This window comes from Mauremys mutica, chromosome 16 (assembly GCF_020497125.1).
Source record: "Mauremys mutica isolate MM-2020 ecotype Southern chromosome 16, ASM2049712v1, whole genome shotgun sequence".
Lineage (NCBI taxonomy): Eukaryota > Metazoa > Chordata > Testudines > Geoemydidae > Mauremys > Mauremys mutica.
Genome location: NC_059087.1, coordinates 16,923,290 through 16,945,649, shown reverse-complemented (window position 1 = coordinate 16,945,649; position 22,360 = coordinate 16,923,290). Strand labels below are relative to the sequence as shown.

The 22,360-nt window shown below is 40.7% G+C and overlaps 1 protein-coding gene across 2 annotated transcripts in view; it reads right to left on the bottom strand.

Annotated features, from left to right (window-relative positions):
• The window catches only part of TXNRD2 (thioredoxin reductase 2), a 50,539-nt gene that overhangs the window by 7,608 nt on the left and 20,571 nt on the right, over positions 1-22,360 (bottom strand). For both annotated transcript variants that reach the window (XM_044990118.1, XM_044990119.1), the window contains exons 11-14: positions 19,983-20,157; positions 7,678-7,814; positions 1,680-1,775; positions 1,328-1,420 (exon numbers count right to left, since the gene is read on the bottom strand). In XM_044990118.1, coding sequence (XP_044846053.1) covers positions 1,328-1,420; positions 1,680-1,775; positions 7,678-7,814; positions 19,983-20,157 — 501 coding nt within the window. The remainder of the gene's footprint in view (positions 1-1,327; positions 1,421-1,679; positions 1,776-7,677; positions 7,815-19,982; positions 20,158-22,360) is intronic.

Here is a 22,360-nt window from a genome sequence, read left to right as displayed (position 1 = left end):
CGCTTACTAGATATGCAGTTACTGTGATAAAAAGTACACATGGGAAGCAAGATCAAGAGCAAAAAACATCTTTTTCCACAGAAAGCTCAGCTATTTATACAGGATTTAAAAAAAAAAAGAAGAGGTCAGATTACTCATTTCTAGTGTCCTGAATTCAAAGTAATCATCTGACCTTAATTTGATTCAGACCTCTTCTGACCAAAAGGTTAGGGAATTCCTAAATTTTTGAGCATATGAAAAACTGTAAGCTCTCCATATCTGTAATCATGTACTGCAGGGGAAATTGAAAGGGTAATTTTTCCACTGTCTAGTAAACAACTGTGTTATTTTTTAGCTGTTAATTTTGCCTGAGGTTCCAATTTAAGCCAACCAATCTCTTTCTTGCAGTATAATGAGGTTCACCTATAGCCATAGCTAAGCCAAATGCTGTATGCAAAAATCAACTGCTTAGAAAGAACAATTGCTTTGTGGCCATTTATGGTCCTTTATGTGGTGTTAAGACCCAGAAAACAATGAATTACAGTAGAAGTGATAAAAGCACGAAAGCCTAATGCGGATTTCAAAGCATAAATTGAATATCAAGGTAATCAAGAACGAATCAGTAACTGACTGCTCATGAACTTGGGAGCTGCCAATTATTGAAGTTTCCATTTCCACAATATAAAGCATTACACCTAGATGACTTTTCTCTGAAGACTGAATAAAGAGAACCCAGCATTTCTTTTGCAAAGTGGCTAACTGGAATCTTGGTTTGTTATAACAGTGCAGCAGTTGATTAGAAACAATGATTCTGAACTTCCTCACCAGCAATGGTGCTTTGCAACTCACACGCAACTCATCATAGCTTGCGTGGAAGTGAATGTATTCCTGAAGCAATTTTATTCCTCAGTGTGCAGTGCATAAGTATATCAGACCCAGTGTATTTTCAATCAAACAAATGGAACTATAGAATAACCCTGTTTACCTGAAAGTTCTAAGGGACATCAGAAACCTTTAGGTGAATAAGGCAGCTGGACAGCTAATTTTGAAGACTCAAACAGGATGTAGCAGTTTCATTTAATGACGGCTGTGCCTTGTAATTCATTAAAATAGTAATTCAGTTTCCCCAGTCACGTGTTACACCACCTGCTTTTGAAATTGAGGTCCTTGGTATCTCTGGAGCAGTTACATTCAAATCTTTCTAACCATGTGGAGTAGTGGCTTGGGGATCTAGACCAATGGCTGTACAAAAATCACTTTTACATATTACCATAGTTTCCATAGGGAAAAGTTTCTCTCTCTCCATGCTGAAACTAAGTCCTAGTTAGACAATTAAAAATTTTCATACCTCTATGTTATCCAGTCCATAGTGTTCCACTGCCTTTTCTTCTGACAGTCCTACACAACCGTATTCCAGAGGAGTGAAAACTGTAGTGGGTACCTGGCACATCATAAAACAACCCCAAATGTTACTATCGAACCATATGATGAAAGACACTAAGTAGGCATTTAGCAGCTACAAAAATAGGTGATTTGATGGGGAGACTTTTGCAACAGCAAGAAGAGTTCTAGTTTCAGTGCACTCAGTCTGAAAAGCTGGATCCCAAATTACAAAAAATGATTCTCGTCTATTTAGTAGCATGTTGCGTTTTGTTTTTAACCATTATAAATAATACGGAAAAAAAAAAGTAACAACTCACATTGTCATAATCCATCAATTCTGAAGACTGGCCAAACAGACGTTGAGCCAGCAGCTTTCCTGCAGCTATCGCCGTAGGCGTCAGTTCAGGGCGCCCCTGAGAAGAGATTAAAAAAAAAGTTTGCTTTGGCCAGAAGTCATGGTTTTCCCCAGTGATGGCAGTTAGAGAGGCGCAAGAGTTTGCGATCCCAACCCAGCAGTCTGAAGTTAAAACAAAGCAGTGAATACCCAAGGATTTATCCCATCTAGGATAAGAGGTTGTGTTAGAACATGTGAGCTAACAAGTCCTAACAACACACTTTTAGGTTCTAGTCAAGACAAGCCCCAAGAGTCCATTCAAGGTCAAGGAATCCATGAAGGGAAAGGGACCGGGACAGGAAGAAGTCTGCCTGGGGTGGGAAAGAGATCAAGAAGCTAAGTGGGGAAATGATGTGAAGAAGTGAAGAGGCAGTAGGTGGAAGGTTTCTTGTGAGGTAGCGCTGATGTTTTATAAAGGACCATGGCTGGTGGATTTAGGCCCCATCTAGATGTCATACTTCTCAGATTCACTCAAAGCCATTAGGTGGCTGCCCCAATACTTTCGCAATCTAACTGTGTTTCCTTCCTGGTATTCCCCACTAACCACTACCTTAGAAATGGGATTCAGCAAATATCAAAACCAAGATTTTCCACTCAACCCACCCAAGCTTTTCAAACTTTTAGTGACTAGTGTAAAACATTTGGGGCATCTAATGACACTTTGATTTCTATGTATATATTAGTAACTGTGAATCACTTCTGCTCACATGCACATATCAGCTGAACTGCAAATTTTCTTGTAGTTTTCCTTGGCTTTTATTGTCTCCTCCACCATCCATTGCACCTCCTTTATACTTGGATTCTCTATGTTAATACTCACTGAGTAGTGAGGGAGTCACAGACTTCCATATCAAAAGTCAAATCCAAACAATTTAGTATTGTAAACGCTTACGTATACTGTACCTGATACACATGCTTTATATGTTAATGAAAACTAGCCTATTTTTCTCCACAACCCATGACAAATCATGGAACTGCAAACCCATGCTTTTTTTGTTTTTTAAAAAGATCCATCAAACAATGGCTTTTCAAACATAGCATTTTCGCTTCCAAGATCTGTAAATGTCATTTACCAGATGAAGTTTGCCATTTGTTTTTTCTTACACACATTTGCCTGAAAAATGTCTGCCAATCATTTCTGTAGCAGGAAATACAGATGTTGTTTTGGCATTCCAGAAATGAATAGAAGATTGGAACGAGAGATAAAATTGTGAAAGCACTGCCATGCATTCCACAAAACCCAACTAATTACTAAAACATCCATGCAGATAAAGCACAATTTCTCATAAAACAACAGCTTTAAGATGTTCCCTAGTAAATATTTGAAGTCAACACTCACTTTGCAGTCATGAGTACAACTACTCAGTTGATTATCATTGATCTGAATTGTTCGTAAGAATCCTTTCAACATATTACACATTTAAGGCCTCCTAGGAGAATTTTAAAAGCTTTGAAGTTCTGTATATTTGTTCTAACATGACTCATTTTTTTGGGTCTTATTTCTATCCAGAATACCCCATCAAAGCAACATACTGTACCTTCCACCATTACAGTTGCTACAACAAGCTCAGAAAAAGACGGATTTACAGTGGCTCCTACATATGTTAAATATCACCATAACAACACTTTTCTGTAGCATGTAATATGCTTCTTCAGTAAGAATGATATAGGAGAGAGGATTTTAACAAGCATAACATTTATACCAGTCACATATATTTGCCAGCTCAAACATAACTCAACCTCAACCCCTCTCATGATTACTGATAATGAAGAAACTAATGAGATTTCACTTGTCAGTTAAAAAAACCACCCAAACAAAACCACTATTCACTGAAAGGGTTCTGAGACCTTTTCAAGAGCACTGGATGCACCCCTGGGAAGTTTATACAAGTGAATAGTTCAGATAAATTTAGGGTCTAATTTTCCAAACAAGAGCACAACCATGCACACACAATTCCACATTTGCACTAGCAAGGTACATCTCTTAAAAGTGACAATACTCATTCTGAATAGGTGAGTGGGGTTTAATTTGTGGATAAACCTCCCCATTGAACTCTTAATATTTAGCAGCAAGTTAGTGTCTATGCAACAAGAGTTTGGGAAATGGGGGCCGAGAATGACTTTAGAGATAACAGCTGTCAAATGCACCCTGCATCTCGATGTCACAAACTATACACTTAGAGTGCCACTGAAATGCTGCAAACTACCTTTGGGGGGAGCAGACTGGTGGAAAACCAGTGTGCAAGACCCTGTACAAAAGCAGAGAGAGGGGCAAGCTGGCAAACCCTACCTTTATAGGCACGATGTGGGGATCACTGATGTCCACATATAGCAAGAAGGACTTTGTCAGGGCATTTTTCCCTTCTTTTAAAAGGTCTTATCCAAAGGATACGGATACGGATACAGATACACACACACACACACTCTCTCTCTTCTCAATTAGTATACATGCTGAAGGGCCGAGCCGACCTGGCTGTGAACCAATGGTTTTAGAGTGCATGGGGATTTCAAACCTGATATTGATCTGCTAGAGAAATTCAATTAAGTTGGGAGTTTCACTTCACTGTCAGCTCACTGAGCCAACAGCATTGCCAGTTTTCAATGATCTAAATGAATCCTTTAATTTGGTATTCATGTAAAATGATTTATATCACTTAATTCAAACACAGAAATGCACTTCAACACTGGATGAAATTCTCTGGCCTGTGTTATGCAGGAGGTCAGACTAGATGATCCTAATGGTCCCTTCTGGCCTTAAATTCTATGACTCTGAACAACATACCCTCTTATGTCTTGGGTTATAGGGAGCTACTTAAATCAGGGGTGGCCAACCTAAGCCTGAGAAGGAGCCAAAATTGACCAATGTACATTGCCAAAGAGCCACAGTAATACGTCAGCAGCCCCCTCCCATCAGCTCCCCCACCCACTCCCAGCGCCTCCCACCCACCTACAGCCCTGCTAATCAGCACCTCCCCACACCTCCCAATCAGCTGTTTTGTGGCATGCAGGAGGCTCGGAGGGGGAGGAGTGAGGACATAGCAGGCTCTGGGGAGAGGGTGGGAGGGGTGGAGTGGGGGCAGAGCCTGTGGCAGAATCAGAGGTTGAGCAGTGAGCACCCCCGGCACATTGGAAAGTTGGTGCCTGTAGCTCCAGCCCTGGAGTCGGTGCCTGTACAAGGAGCCGCATATTAACTTCTGAAGAGCCACATGTGGCTCCAGAGCCGGAGGCTGGCCACCCCTGTACTTAAATGAAAGCACTGAGACTGTATAGAGAGGTACATAAATATGAGCTTAACTGAGCATATCTGGAGAGCACTGATTAAACTCCCAGAGTGCTCGTCCCAAAGTGGGCTTGGCACAGTGTAAAAATGAGATCATCATTCTTAGTTCAGAGTCCCTACACTGAAGAGCCTACAACCTAAACAAGACACACAGCATCAGAACAGGAAAAGGAGAGACAAGAGAGAACATGAGTCACAGTAGAACATGAATGAAGCTTTTAAGTGCTGACATTTTTGAACAGTGAGACTAAGGTAGAGGAAAAGGGGGGAAGCACCCAGCCTAGCAGGGTGAGTCGCATGGGAAAGAAACAATGTGTGGAAGGGGAGGGAAGCAGAGAGAGCTGAAGCGGTTGCCCAAGGTCATACTGCAGATCATCAGTAGCATCGTGAACAGAACCCAGTCTCCTGAGTCCCAGTCCAGTGCTCTACCCACACTGCCTCTAGCTTCTGAATCGGAGAGATTCAAGAGAAGAAAGGTTTAAACCACAGAGTTTAAGGCCAGAAGGGATCACTCGATCATTTAGTCTGACCTCCTGCATATCAAAGACAATCACTACCACCCGGCCACCCACACACGAAACCCAGCAACCAAAAGTAGACCAAAATATTACACAGTCCTCAGGAGACTAAACTATTGTGAGCCACAGGCAGCAAATAGAAGGGACCAATGGCAGGGAATTAACTGAGATATACCCATATGATCCTGGCAAGCGACTTGCGCATCACGCTGCAAAGGAAGGCGATCCCCCTCGCACCCTGGTCAATGCCAAGCTGACCTGGAAGAAAATTCCTTCCCAGTCCTATCCTGAGCATCTGAACAAGAACCAGCCAGCTGAGAGAGAGAACTCTCAGTAACACCTCAGAGCACAAGCACATCCCCTCCAGTGTCCCATCTCCAGCTGTGGCCATCCCTGATGGTTCAGAGGACAGAGGCAAACCCCCTCCAACCCAGAACACATTTGGAGTGTCTGTGTGTGGGAGGGGGAAGGAATCAGGAGGTCAGGAGAGACAACTATGGCATGAACCAGGATATGACAGAGGTACTGAGTGGAAGGGGCAAACTTCTAGAGATGTCACAGAGGGAGAACTGATAAGATATGGTGAGAGTCTGGGTGTGAGAAATCAAAGATAACCCCTAAAGGTGTGAGTCTGAGTGGTGGGGGAAGGATAGTGAAGTTGTCAACAATGATGGAGAAAGGGGGAGAGGGGAGGGTTTAGGAGGAAAGAAGTAGTTCAGTTTTGACAGTTTAAAGGAAGTAACAGGTCATCCCAGAGAAGACATCAGAGAGAGACAAACAGGAAGAGATGTGAGCCTAGATGGAGGAGAAGAGGTCAAAGGTGGAGAGGTAGATTTATGAGATGTGTGTCTGGTTCCAGAGTCCTAGTTAGGAATGTGGACGACTATCCTCAGGACATTATGTAACCTACTATACCTCTTGGAAGAGTTGGGACAACTGTATTGTTTAAAAGTGGCAGAATCACGAATCGTTTACAGATCTTTCAATGTATACCATACATACCCCTTGGATGTCATCACAGTATTTAAACCTTTTTGAAAAAAAAAGACGTCTCAAGTATATAAGGACCAATCCTGAAAAGCACTGATGCATTCAACTGCCACTGACTTCAGTGGTAGCGGAGGGAATGCTGTACCATGCAAGACCAGGCCCATATATTACACATATTGTCTATCTCAAATATTTATAAGATGTGCTTTGGGAATCAAAGCAATCTGATTTCCTGGTGAGAGTACTTGCTATAACTGTTAAGGCTTACAAGGCAGACAAACACAATTATACATTTCACAAAGACTACTCATTTCTAGATGGTCAGTTTATCCTGGACACTCCGAGTCTTTACGTGACTGAAAACATCTGGCCTTGTGCCTCAAAGTACACTCTGGCAGGTGCAAGAAACTGTTGTCATAGCATATTTTGTAGATTATTATTAGAATTGAGTTAATGCTGCAAGAATCTGTGACTATTTGTTTTGCTCATTTTGTTTTTACTAATTATTGAATGAGTTTCAAGAATGCTTGTGCCCCTTTTATGTTCTCTCGTCATGAGCTTCTGAGCAATTGAGTTTTACTTGGCATGAATGTTCAGGGAAGCAGAATCACATGCAAATATTGGAGGCAATCAAATTTTAAAATTCGCAGATGCTGATTCTTGTGCCAGAAGCATTCCCTATCAGAGAAGAGAGTGTCATGTGATCAATCACAATTAATAATAAAACTCAATAAAAAAATGAAATATTCACTGAAATTTTCACTGTCATTCCATAGACATATTGAGAATTATTCATTCAGCTCCAGTAGTTATGTATATTTTAACTCAACATTCAGGGACTGCATGAAGACATTTATTGGAAGGGATAAAGCAATATTAAAGATATTCTTATTAACTTCTGCCCGGTAATGCAGTTCCTGATAATCATCAGCAATAATCTAATACAGAGATACTGCAGAAGATTTTGATCAAGGAAATTACTGGTCCAGGTGGCTGGCGTAACATTGTACAAAGTGAAAAAGACCAAAACACTGTATATATGCTAGAGCATGATGACATCTGGTCACTAGTTATAAGTCAGGAACAAAGTTAGGCTTCCTGTTATTGTAAAATAGTTTATGTAGACATTGTACCTCTGTTATGTCTCCAATTGCATAAATGTGAGGAACAGAAGTAGCTTCGCTGGCATCAACAATGATCTTTCCAGTTTCAGTGCTAATTTTCACCCCAATTGTCTCCAAATTCAGAGTTTTAGTGTCAGGTGCTCGGCCTTAAGGAAACGAAGAAACTTAAGTTAAAAATATTTCTTCATCAGCTTTAATCTAAAAAAACCCTGTCATTCTCCGTCAAAGGTATCCAAGAACTTGGTGCTGTTCAATAACCTAACAAGAAGGAAAATAAAAACTGTGTTGGACAGCAGTAAAGCTCTCAGTGGAAATTACTGACATGAATTTCTCTTTGTGAAAGGAAAATAGCATTACGAGTACCTTAGTTTAGATTATTTTCAAGAAAGTTATCCTATAACAAAATGATAAGACCATGGCATTATATGCAGAAGCCAGAAGGTTTAATGTTACATATTAAATGCAGTTATCAACACATTGTTTATAACTGAAGTGTCATTTTCTCTGAAAATTAGCATTCACACAACGTGAAAGAACCCTTCACAATCCTATTCCTCCCTCCACGCCCTCCCACCCCTTGACAATCTTTGTTTACCCTTTCATTTCTTTCAGCTTGGATAACAAAGAAAACCAGTGAAGTTAACTTCACTTTCAAGTTCTTAGTGATATAATGTTTGCATCTCATATATTATATGGGAATGTTTGTGTATTTTAAGACAACAGGTTTCCCTGCATTTTTTTTAAATTTGTGGTAATGTTTCTCTTGGCCTTAAGTGCTATAACAGCTTCTTTTTACAAAGTTTTCATCTTGGAACAAATTTAAGTTGATGGTGTTCCTTTAAGTTATATAACCAATCAAATATGGACATGGCCTGGAATCTAAATGGCAAAGGACTGCAGAAAGCACCCTCCTTGTCAATCAAAAGCTTGCCAACATTCCACTGAGCAGTCTGTACAATGCCTAGCACAACAGGCCCTGATCCTTGATGGGTGTTCCTAAGCTCTACTGTAACACAAATAATACATTATTGTAAAGGTAACATGCAGAGTCAAGTTATCCAGTATCAGCAGAGTTTGCAAAGGCAAACGTGATCACATAGGATAAATTAGCAGAAGAAATCCAAATGCGGAAAGTTTCCTTCTCCTATTAAAGTTGTATCCATTTTTGGAGACTATAAAGGAAGGGAACAGGAGCATGTGCTCTTTGTGTGGAACCCACGGTTTTGTGTTTGATGTTAACGCAAAGCAAAACAAAAAGGGAAATGTGTTTGCATTATAAAAAACAAGATCTTTGATGTTAATGTAGGAAATTATTAAACAAAAGGAAAACCTGGCTTGTCAGTGCAGATCTAATTATATGTAAACATATGATTCACCGCTTTACACATCTGCCATATCACCAGGCCCCCCAAACAATGTCACATCTGAATGCCTCAGTAAGGACTTCTGTGTATTAATTTCATCTGGTGAAACCAACACTTCCTCTGGGAGTACTGACTGAAGCTGTCGGCACTTGGCTATCTGTCTGTCTTCCCTTCTGTTGTCCCCATGGGATGTTGATCTGCTGTTCCTTCTCTGCCCCTTGCTCCACAGTCCCGATGCTATCAGGCAACAAAAATAATAAACCTCCAGGACCTTATCTTGGCTCGGATGTGAAACAACTTCCTACCGTTGTATTTCTTTGTGTACTGAGAGTAAAGCCTGGATATTCTGCAAATGGACAGCTAATGGGGTTTTCTAGTTTCCCCTTTTTCCTGCCCAGGCAGAGCCAAGAGAAAGCTTAGCACGCAACAGCAGACATTTAAAAAAAGAAAACCACCCAACGCCTAACCTCATCAATAGATTAGTTTGAGGCACTGTGACAAAAAAACAACAGAGTTTATCAAATCTGCAGGATAACACTTAGCTTTTCAATTCCAATCTACCTTAACATGTGTATTTTGTATTGGCAGCTAAAGAATTACATAAAGTATGCTTTGCTGGTCATTCTGAAACTCCCTTGCACTCCCAACTACACTGCCCAAGTGCAGTTATGAAACCAGTAATAAAATATTCAGCCTAGTTGAATTTGTATTGGCTTCCAGCCCCAGTGGCTCACAGTCACAAACTAGGATTACATTTAGTAATCTTACTTCAGATCAACTGTATTAGCCTTTGGCTCATGAATTCTCTCACATGCAGCTCGATTCATTCTAATCCCAAATTTCGGAAGCCCTAACATTTTCCCACATTCACCCATCTGCAATATTAAAGCAGTCGCTAACATGTCTTCCCAATGTTAGGTAGTAGGGCTAATTGTTTTTGATAAATTACTTTTAAGTTCTCAAGGTTGTTTCAACTTTTTTTAAAGTACAGTTTTAGCAAAGTATCAGTTTACAGCTTCTTCCCAGGAAGAGGAAACCTAAGCACACTCCAAACCCCACCAATCAAAGCAGAGAAATGGCCTCTCTTACAAGTCAGCACACATGCTTTTAATCACAGTTCCAAACACTGAAGATGACCACCGCCTTGAACTCTGAAAAACAAAGAGTCTATGAAAGCACATAGGGCACAGGGCTGGCTGTAGCTTTTTTTTTTTTTTTTTTTTTTTAAATCAGAACTACAACATATTGTGCCACCGTTCTAGAAAAAGAAAGATACAGACGCCTGATCCACCTTTAAACAATGGCTAATTGACTCTTGCCTGCCATGATCCCACCCAACCCTTCAATAATTGTGAATGAACATGACGATAGCACTTTTAATAAACAAATAGGGTAACCATGTCTCCCTGAAAACCAGATATATCCCTGGCCCTATTCCCCTGCTGTCTGTACAGAAAATAATAATGTAAGCCTTGGCAGCGTGGCTTCCTGAAGGAACTTGTCAGTCAACTGAGCTAATGAAATCAACAGATAAACCACATATTCCCCTCTGGGCCAAACAGCAGGTCAGTCATATACTAAATGTTGCCACCAGAGCCTACATGTCGTCTCCCAGTGAGCAGTTCTTAGACTGAACTTTCCTCAGACACAATCAGATCCATTGGCACTAGTCACTGCTGTGACCAATGAGCCTACAGGCAGCCCAGGTGCACCATCCATAGGTGCCATCTTCCTTGGTTCCCAGGTGTTCAACCTCCGCTCTGCCCCAGGTCCCGCCCCATTCCCTCTCCCAAGTCCTTACCCCTGCCCTGCCTCTCCCTGCCCCTGCTGCTTCTCCTCCCCCCAGTGCCTCCTGCACGCTGCTGAACAGCTGATCATGGTGGGAGGTGCTGGGATGGAGGGGGAGGCGCTGATAGGTGGGGCCATCAGTGGATGGGAGGTGCTGATCCATGGGTGCAGAGCACCCACTATTTTATTTAGCATCCACGGAGTTGGTGCCTATGGCACCATCATGTCGACAGTACCGCCAACTATCGTCAGGAAAAGCCACAGTAACAGGCACAGACAGGAAAAAAAAAACCCACCACAACACAGGTCTGTGGGTATGCCTATAGCAGTCTATTCATTGAAGATTTCCTAGCGCAGATAAAGGGGGTTGTTTATATCACCTCATTAGGACTTTATAATAGCTCCTTTACTGCTTCCTTGGAAATTGGAATTATTCTGCCCACTACCATTTCTTTGACAGCTTCACACCAGGGGCTGCCAAAGCATTTTTGCAGTAAAGGAATCCTGTCTACCATGATCACACACCGCTATGCATAGGCCTGGCCAGAGGATTTTGAGGAGGGCTAGCAAGCTGGTGTTCTGGCATATACATCAAGTTTAACTGCTACTTCACAACCATGTCCCTCGCTGCTCACCTGCTACGGGCTCTTCTTGCGTTAACTCTCTACTCAACCAGTGATGCCTGTCTTGATCCCTCATTCATCTGCTTCTCCCACAGCTTGCATTTTCTTCCACACTGTCCCTTAATGCATGGACCACCCTCCCTGAATTGATTTTTAAGGCCACTAGCCTCTTCTCCTTCAAATCCCTCCATCTACTATGATGCCTACAAGAAAGTAGCCAATAATGCCCAAGGAGAGCCAGCTGGCGATAACTGACATTTGAAAGGGGAGAAAATAGTAAAAAAACATTGATTGTGTGTCAGATTTTCAAAAGCACCTAAATGATTTAAGAGTACGTCCCAACAAAAGCACTCATGTTTCAAAGGCACTTTTGAAAATCTCACCCATGGAGACCTGTAAGTGTTTATCAGCTCTGCTTGTGTGACTTGGCAAAGGCCACAGAGTCTGTGTCAGAGGTATGATTAGCCACGTGTTTGGTTTGCTATGCCTTACGGTTTCTTGTGGTATTGAACTGCCCCGGCTTCTGGGGAAGATGATATTAGCCGCTCAGCACAGGAATTAGCTCAGCAGCTGTTAAGGAGCTTGCTGCTGTCCTCGTGCCAACAAAAGTAGACTGTGCAGCACCATCAACTATAGCAGTGATGTGATCTACTGTCTTGCCAAACCAACAACAAAAATCAAAGCATCTATGGCTTTGGTTCTGCTGGACACTGGAGTGCTGGGTAACTGTATAACTGGGTGGATAACCTGTGTTCTTTAGGAATAAAATCACTAACAAGCAGACCTAGAGAGTAGTTTACATAAGTTTGAAATTTAAGGTTCTTTGCATGTCTCCCAATTTAAGGGGGCCATGACCAAGGACTTTGTGTGTCCATAAAGGTTGGCTCTGATATTCATGTAAAGCAATGCTCTGACTGATCACTATTAATGGTAGTCACCAGCTTCTATCTTCACCATGGTAAGGAGAATAGACTCCTTTGTTTACTTATAAGAACTTTGAAGGAAAGGTAGCATTAGTTATAATGGTGGCATGGAATTACTTTGGAGCATTTTCCACCAAACAGTGTTTTCATCCATACATCCAAGTCATGAATGTATGGATGACATTGATGACTTGGATAATGCAGTAGAGAGTATGCTTAGAAAATCTGCAGATGACACCTTGCTGGGAGGGGTTACAAGCACTTTGGAGGACAGGATCAGAATTCAAAACAACCTTGACAAATTGGAGAGTGGATCTGAAATCATCAAGGTGAAATTCAATATAGACAAGTTCAAAGTACTTTGCACGTAGGAAGGAAAAAATCAAATGCACACCTACAAAATGGGGAATATCTGGAAAGGTGGTAGGACTGCTGAAAAGTATCAGGTGGTTATCGTGGATCACAAATTGAATAGGAGTCAATAGTATGATGCAGTCGTGAAAAGGCTAATATTCCGGGGTGTATTAATAAGAGTTTCATTTGTAAAGACATCAGAGGTAATTGTCCCACTCCAGCTAGCACTGGAGGCTTCAGCTGAAATACTGGGTGACACGCTTTAGGAAAGATGTAGACAAATTGGAGAGATTCCAGATCAGAAGAAAGCAACAACAACAAAAAAGATAAAAAGTTTAGAAAACCTGACCTCTTATGAAAGGTTAAAAGAACTGGGCATGTTTAGTCTTGAGAAAAGATGGTGGAAGGGGAGGGAACTGGCTACAGTGTTCAAATATGTTAAGGGCTATTATAAAGAGGGCAGTGAATTGTTCTCCATGTTCACTGAAGGTAGGACAAGACGTAATGGGCTTAAAACGGTAGTAAGGGAGATTTAGGCTAGATGTTAGGAAAACCTTTAACTATAAGGGTAGTTAAACTCTGGAATAATCTTCCAAGGGAGGTTGTGGAATCCCCATCATTGATGACTTTTTAAAGAACAGTTTGGATAAACACCTGTCAGGGATGGTCTAGGTTTACCTGGGCCTGCCTCAGAGTAGGGGACTGTCCTAGATGACCTCTCGAGGTCCCTTCCAGTCCTTTATTTCTGTGATTCTACAACGCTGGAAATTGCAAAGGGGGACTGCTCATCAACTCACATCTCAGCTGTTCAAAAATGCACTCTCACATACAGATCAAAGTGTAAATTACACTCAGTTTCCTAGCTTTGACAAAACACTAAGAAGCAATTGCCGTAGTCACATGATGATAAATGTAAGAAGCATGCAACAAAATACAGATCCCTCATATCTGTGCATTAAACCAAGGAAAGAAACAACGTGCAGCACATCTAGCATCAGCCAATTCCCTCTCACACCAGACAACAATAAATAAATGTCTTTTTAAGAACAATCCTGTCTAAAAGAGTCTTATTGCATGTCACTGCAATGGGGCCTTGGGAAAACCCTAGAAAGACTCCATCTCTGGCTAACATTTAATGGAAGTGACACAACTTTCCAGCAGGAGAATGTTGAAATCACATCCTGCTGGGAGATTTAGGAATTAAAATAAGCAAGAAAGACAAACAAAATGTAATGGGAATTCAGAACAAAATATCCAGGCTCTCAACAAACTACACCACATTAGTGGTAACGGTTTTCTGAGATTAACAGAGATGCATTATTTCCCACTAAATAGTTCAAAGGTTAAGAATCCAATGGCCAGCCTAGTCCCTGAAGAGGATTCTCAAGATCATCCCTTTTGCACAGAGGCCTGGCAGGGTTATACCCAGAGGAGATCAGGACATTACTTCCACATATGGGAAGTATCAAAGGAAAGCTCCAAAGCAAAATTTGTTTTCTTGGTTAATCCAAACTGATGTGGTTGTAACATTTGAAGAAAACTGGTATAAAAACAATTCAGGCACACTTAACCCTTTCTTAATATGGAAAGCCAATGATCTTTCTTCAGTCATACACACTAGGAAAGAGATCACCTGATGCCCAGAGTCAGAAGGCATAGTGCTTGAAGAGCATATATAACAAGGACAACCTGATACCTTTTCGCTTTTAAAGAGCTTAAGGTATAAATTATTTTTATAGTAAAGGTGATTTTATTTCAAAGACATGGTGCCCATATCTCAGTGCGGGGTAAGTGCAAACATAACAGCAAGCAGAGACTCGAAAATGCTTGCTCCACTGCATACATCTGGGAGCCAATGCTCTCTCGTGTGTGGCTAACCCATAAATTTCCCACTGCTCTTGGTGCTGGTTCTGTCTATGCTTCTCATTTTGCGTTCGCAGTTTACCAGAGCACCATCCTGCTTGGCCTATGAAAATAATTTTGGGATATTCCATAAAGTCGGTTTGTCTTTATCGATGGATTGGAACTCAAGGCATACACTTCCATGTGTGTGTTGGCAGGAGCCACTCCATAGCACTTTCCAACAGATTCAAAGGAGGTAGATATAACCTGCTCCCTAACATTTCATCGAAGTTGCTAATGAACTAGGGGAATTCATGCAAGCCCCCTGGTGAGAAAGCAGGCCTTTGAGTGCATGAAAGAGAATCTCACTCAACCATCACTTCAGTGGGGGCACAGAGATTGCACAGCATAGCTCCTCCTCCCTCAATGGCTCCTAGAGTAAAGATCAAAAAGGAGGAGATGGGAAAAAAATGTTGTTACAGTGAGTTAGAATCTTGCAGCCACTGGCCCTCTCTTTGCCAGTGGCTCCATGATGGAGTTTGAACAGCTAGTATTGGGAGAGAATATGAAGCTCTGTTTCCTCTACCCTGCAACACTACTAGCCAAGGAAAGCCCATTCTGCAAGACTGCCACCAGGCAGGAGTAACCTATCCTCCCACTCGAGGTTCCCCAAGTCCCTCAGTTAAGAGAGGTCACAAACAGACTATGCACCTCAGAAATCAAAGGGGATCCATTTTCCCTAACCAACCACCCAGCCCTCTACCAGAAAGGACCCAACTCCTGACCTGACCAACTAGCTCATAGCTAGAGGCTGTTGGAAAAATCACCCACCATCAGTGTGGGTGCAAGGAGCAGCCCCAAGACAATGGAGGAACCTCCATAAGATGCTGGGAAAGGGGAAGGATTTATTTTGTGGTGGTTGTTAGTAGGGTTGGGGAGTAATGTACATAGAATGCCACATGTGTCATTGATTAATGCAGACATTTCAAGGGAGCTGTTTCTTAAGACGTTGGCATCACAACATTAATTTGAATGACCAAGAGGACTCAATACAATCTCCCCCCACACCTTTAAAACTAAAGCTGTTTGCTTCTTTTTTCTCTGGTCTTCTCTCTTTCACTCAGAGTCTCTTGCCCATCGTAGGGTTTTATACTGGCATACATCACCCTATTATCTTAGCGCCTTCCACATAAACTCACAGGACTAGCCAAGTGCCAGAGACTCAATGATCTACACACACACATGCTGGGCTCGTCTGTCAACCTCACCTATTAGCAGGAGGTCTCTAATGCTACAGCCATCTCTGGGGTGGAACAGGTAAGCTCTTTAGCAGCACACAGGAACAAAAAATATTTCAGAACAGGAAGTGAATATTAGTATCTCCAACAGAAGTTACAGGGGAAATTTAGGTAGGGAGAATTTGACATGCAACTAGTAATCCACAAAAATATATGTTCAAATATTGTTAAAGCTCTAACAGAGGCAAATAAATATTTGCCAGGGTCCTTAACTTACCTCGTTGCACTTAGGTGCTGTAGCATGATAATACATCACTATCACGAGGCCAATACAATAGTGAGTTAAAGATGGACTAACAGCTCTTTAGCTCAAGAGTTCCTTTCTTCTGTTTAATGTTTAATTCACAATTTTGAATAGTATAAAGATGTCTACATTGAGAGATTTTTTTATATCAAGCTTTTAACAACATATGGTGGTTTATTTTTGAAAAGGGAGAGGGAGGCCTACAAAAATATTATCTCTTTACCAGTCTGAACGGTGGCCCCACCGCTACACAGTGCAGCTCCCTAAACAGGAACCATAAGCTTGGAAGAAAGCGTTTTTATCTTTTATAAACACATCTGGTATAGCTGACCTACATGATTATTAGCTCCCCAGCAAGATCTGCAGTAATTAAATGTCTCATAACACTTTTCACAGAAGTTGGGGTGTTATCCTTGATGACACAGGCAAATGTTCTGCCTTCTTAAATTCCTCTTGCAATTTCAAATAGATAATTATTCTTCACTTCCTGTTATAAATGGTTATGAAGTGTTGCTGTATGCTGCTTAACAGCTGCTGCATTCATCCCACAGGTTACAGCATTTCTGTGTCTGGTGAAGTGATCTCAACATGTAGGATCCGATTCTCCAGAGCTTTTCACCTTGGATCATCATTTATGCATGTATACAGTAGATGTAAATCATTTCCCTTGTGATTTGGCAGCATTTTACACGCAGGTGGTGCAAGTGTAAATTACTATCTAAGGCACAAAGCAGTGATGAATCAGGCCCATATGGCGCAAGTGCTTTGAAGTCTTTCAGGAAGAAAAGGTGATATAGAACAACATGAAAAAGTTATTTGCATAATACCATGGCAGATTTCAAAAGACTGTCTTTTCAACAGAATTCCATTGTCTTCTGAGCTTGTGGAAATTCTTCTGAAACAACAGTCTTTTGATGGATGTTCAGATACTATGATAATGAGCTCTATGTAACTGCCAACACAGGTAGAAGATTAATCTTCCATATCACTGAAAGTCCTTAATGCATCTATTCAGCAATGTAATCTAGTCCCATTTGAGGCCTACAAGCAAAGATTTTGAGTTGAAGCTTTTAAATGACATTATGGAAGTGAGACAAGGTGGGTGAGGTACTGTCTTTTATTGGACCAACTTCTGTTGGGTGAGAGAGAGAAGCTTTCGAGTCACACATAGTCCTGAAAGAAAGTTGTGTGGCTCAAAAGCTTGTCTCTCTCACCCAACCGAAGTTGGTTAATGAAACAAAGATAAAAAGATATTACCTCACCTACCTTGTCTCTCTAATATCCTGGGACCCACATGGCTACAACCACACTGCATACAATTCTGGGAGTCCTACAAGACCTGCTGTCTACACGAGGGCAATTTCCCCAAATATTCTAACTTGTTTAAAAACCTGGTTCAGCTCCAACAGATTTAAAACGGTTTGAGGCATAATATAGACCACTTTTGGTGACTTGAGCCATAAAAGCGGAAAAGTAGAAGAATTTAAAAAAACAGCTCTAGCAGGAGTGGCGAATGAATATCTAGGACAGCGGAAATCCCGTTCTATAAATTTGCAAATTATACATTTTTAGCTAAGAGGATAAAGTTCATGAACAGTGCTATCAAATTTCCCTTAATAAATTGGTAGCCAGTTTAGTTACCAATGTTAACACTATAAAAGAATATATTTTCTATGATTGAATATAATTTAATTAATTAATAATTAATAAATAAAATTCTAGCGTTGTTGTGCCACTCTGTGTATGTCAACATTAAACAGTGAAATGTTTACTATGATTCGGACCACAACTAGTTAACTGTAGAGGCTAATTTCTAACTAACTCTACAAGCTGACTTTTTTCAATCAGCATTGTAATTGGCACATCTGCAGACAGGAAATCCTCAACACTACTAAGTTTCCCAGTCTATTATCTGAGACACCTGGTGTGGGTGTGTTGATACAGAGAAAATACAATGAATCATACCCCGACTGCCCATCAATTAACCAGCTTTAACTGTTAATGTGTTTAATTCTTAAAGGGTGGAGAGAAAAAGTGAACGCTGAGGAAACTTCAGTTGTTAATTTGTTTTATATTCTGGAAACTTAGTTATTCTAACGTTGCTTTCTAATACTTAGCTTTACTTTGAATCAAAGCAGTGAACTGGATTTACATTTCAACTGACATGCAGTAGTATATTAGTCCGCTTTAGAGATTATGGTTAAGGTTAAAGACAGGTTTCTTTTATCAGCTCAATTTTAAAAACAGCTCCCACTTCCAACTTGGCCAAATGTAATTCAATCCACCAGAAACTCACAGGTGTGTCTATACACCAGGGTAGAATTTTACTGGAAAGTCTGAAGCCAATCAGATAAGATGTTTGGGAAACATGCAGGTGTGAAAAATGAAATGATCTCAGTTCTTGAACATTTTTCTAAAGGTTTCAGGCTTGTCACAATTCTAAAACAGCATGAGCTTTTTGGTCTGCGCAAATACGTGTACCTTTGTTCAGTTATGGGAGAAGGGAATTCGTTATTAAAATAGCTTTTAATGGACCTTAAAGAACCCCATTACTCTCAGATGGAGAGCCACAATAGTAGCGCAACAAAGCAAAAGTTGATCAGGATTTATAACCTACATCCCTCTCTCTGCGTTATAGGGATACAAAAAAGTTAGTTTAACTCAGAAGAAAAAAGACAACTAGGATGGCACCTGTGGTTTATCGGACAGTCCACTGAGTGCTGTAAGGACATCCAGTTCCTATCAATGACCCACTTACTAAGCTTAGGCAAATCACAATCTCTTTGGTTCTGATGAAGTGGGTTCTAGCCCATGAAAGCTTATGCCCAAATAAATGTTAGTCTCTAAGGTTCCACAAGGACTCCTTGTTGTTTTTGCTGATACAGACTAACACAGCTACCACTCTGAAACCAACCATTATAATGCAATATCAAGAGAGGAAAGAGTATCATAGAAGTATTATAATTAGAATAATAATGAAATCATGGTAAAACAGATTTTTTTTTTCCACTGTCAGAGTTCTTGAGCAAATCTTATCTGGTCGGTTAAATGCAATCTGTTAGCCAGATTTCTCCCTGCTTCAGCTGATATATCCTGCCATAGATATGCATGGAGCTTTACAAAAATCGAAGACAATAGGTCCCGTACTCCAAAAAGAGTACAATCTAAATAAGGGACCACAGCAAGTGAAGGCAAATTGATAATGATAGTGATGGCAGAGTCATGGGAGGTGAGTCAGAAAAAATGTTTTCCATTCCATGTACCGGAAGCCTTATATTATACATTACTCAATACTTTGGACTCTACACGAATATGCTTGGTATTTTCTATAACATTTGATGTAACTGAAGTGGAAAACCTGTTTCATTTCATTCGTGATTATAAAGTTTTTGGTGACTAGTTTAATGGCTTGGAGGCTGCCATGCATTTCTGTATATAGGACTGATTCAGGAGTCGGCTCTCACGCCTCAGGCGAGAGCAGTTTAGGTGAGTGGAGGACAAACAGTTGAGCTCTTCACTGGGAGAGTCCGAGATACACAAATACCTCCAGCTACCAGATTTCCTGCGAGATGTTGGGGTTCTTAGAGAAGGCTGCTTCTCTCTCTCTCCCCTAACTGGATGCTGAGCACTGCAGTGGAGGACATGGAGTTTAGAGGCAGCTAGCAGAAATGGCAGCCCCCTTGAACATCAGGATAAAAGGGAACTTTTGGACTGTAACTGAACAAGTCAAGCATAGGAGAGTGAGGATCAATGGTCAGGTGCTAAGGCCTGTAGAGGGGCAAGGTGTTTGACACCACACAACAGCAGGGGTGAGGGATTTCATTTCAAGAGTGGAAAGCATTTTTAAGAAGCAGTTATTTTAAAATGATCTAATTTACCTACTGCCCACATCACTGTGTCAAAGTCATCCATTTCTTCTTGGCCTGAGTCAGCATGTTTCCAGGTAACTTGCAGTTTGCCACTCTTCAGCTTTTCAACTTTACTTGGGGTGCATTTCTTTAAAAATCTTGTACCACACGATTCCATGTAATCAGTTACTAAGAAGGACATTTGCTGTGAAGTAAAAAAACCTAAACATTTTTTTTATTTAAAAACAAGCAACTTTTAAGTCTTCTCAAAAATCCACAACTCATTCGTGCTCATTAAAACCTAGTGAATACATCAACCACGTCAAGCATACTTTGTTATTTCAAACCTATGCAACCTTGCAGCTTCCTAAAAAAACCTGATCATTTTGATTTAAACAGCTGTCCCCTGAGGACCTCTCTCTTTGTTTTGGCTGGCCTCGCCTTAGAATATACCACCTCTAGCCTCATTCAAATTGCATAGGAAATAGAGAATGTAAAATATCAGCCTGTAAAAATACAATTACAATTGTTTTTCTACCATTAACAGAAAACCTAATGTTCATGCCTTGGGATTTCTCATGCTGTGCCAGAGGAATCCTGTGAACCTGACAGAACTTGGGGATTTCTCACATGACAGACAAACTGAGGTCCTGACAAACTACAGTGGCAGGATAAAGAGTCACTATAATTTGAAGAGTCAGTATATTTACACCCACTGTAAGTCACGTCTTACAACACAGGTCACATTTTGGCCTTAATTTTTAATTGTCCTGTTTTGCCAGATCTCACTGGTTTCACAGACACATTCTGACCACAGCCCAAACACTGGGCTGATCACGAAGGTAAGTCTTTATATTTATCTATGGCAAGAGCTGGTTTTTCAACAAAGCATCGCATCAAATATTCCATAATCAATTAGCGATGTGGTACGCTGTGGTATAATTCCCTTGTATATAATCAGCTTGGGGGCCTTGTTACATAATTTAACTCCAATGTGCTACACGCTACAAGGGGCCTTAATAGTCACCAAGGGGACTGAAAGGGCTGGAATGCATGATCATTTTGCTATTAATCGAGGACCATCTCAAATAAGATGACAAAAATGCTAGAAAATTCCTTTTAATTTCAGTTTTGCCTTTTGGTGTTTACATACCTGTGTTTTTTCATTACCTGCTACAGATCTTTTGATGCATCTTTGGCCCAGTATATTACCAGTTAGGTGGTAGACATGTCATCAACCTTACTGACATGAGTGTACACATACCAGTATGTGTCTTTTATATACAGGGTATGATTCCCAAACTCCAGTCTTGTTTACTATCTGTACCCTCTATTTTGTTTTGTAGGGGATCTATGACTACTATATCTCTTTAATAAAGCTGCTCTTAGACAACATTGCTTCTGTAGAAGGTGACTAACATTATCCTACATACACCACTCCCCTCTGGGCAAGCAGCGGGGAAAAAACAAATGTCTCAAACTGGAGAACCACAGATGTGTGAGTGGACTGAATTATGTTGCTGCTTACTTTCAAATAAAGAACAGTGTGTATGACAGCTCTGATGTCCTATTTACAAGCAACTATTCAAAATAGTCAGACTGGGATTTTAAAACTGTTCAGTGTTGTGTAGACAGCCAACATCATCTACTGCACTGAGCATGGCCAGTAAGTCCCAAGATGCAATCCTTATTCCATCAACAGACACATTGCATAGCCTTGTGATAGCCACTTAGCCTCTGTGTGTCAGCTTCTCCATCTATAAAAAGGGAGTAAGTTATACTTACCTGCCTTTCAGAATGTTAAGCGGATTCAAGTGTGTAGGTCACTTTTAAAAATGTAAAGCAAGGAGTGCTAGGTTGGTTGTTTTCCACATCATTTGATATATATCAAAAGGTTATAAAGAATCATTTAATTCAACTTAACATTGTCAGAATTTCAGTTTTTCTGGTAGTCTGAAAATGGGAGACCTTTACATAACCCAACTAGCACAGAGCTTCCTGCGGCCACTACACCTATCATACGTCTCTGCAATAATGTGAATCGTTAAGGTATCCTGAAAAGCTTTACTACAAAAGGAAATGGTGATTTTTCAGGAGACACCTTTGATAAATGTGTTTGAATCAACGCCACATCGCTGGCAACCAGTGAACTGTCCCACTGACAGGTTTATTCAAAGATGTCACTGCTCTTGATTGTAGTGAGTCAGGTTGTACTTTATCATATGAGTTGTTTATTACTTATAAACAAGGATATTATCACAAAACCACCCACACAGAAGAAATGCTCACTCTTGGCTTATATGTTAACATTTTATTTTCAAGCTAAGTTGTGGCTGGCACTACAGTAAAGCAAATGCCAATGTTATTTCTCTTCCGAAACCTGGTATATCAGTATTACTTCATCAGTC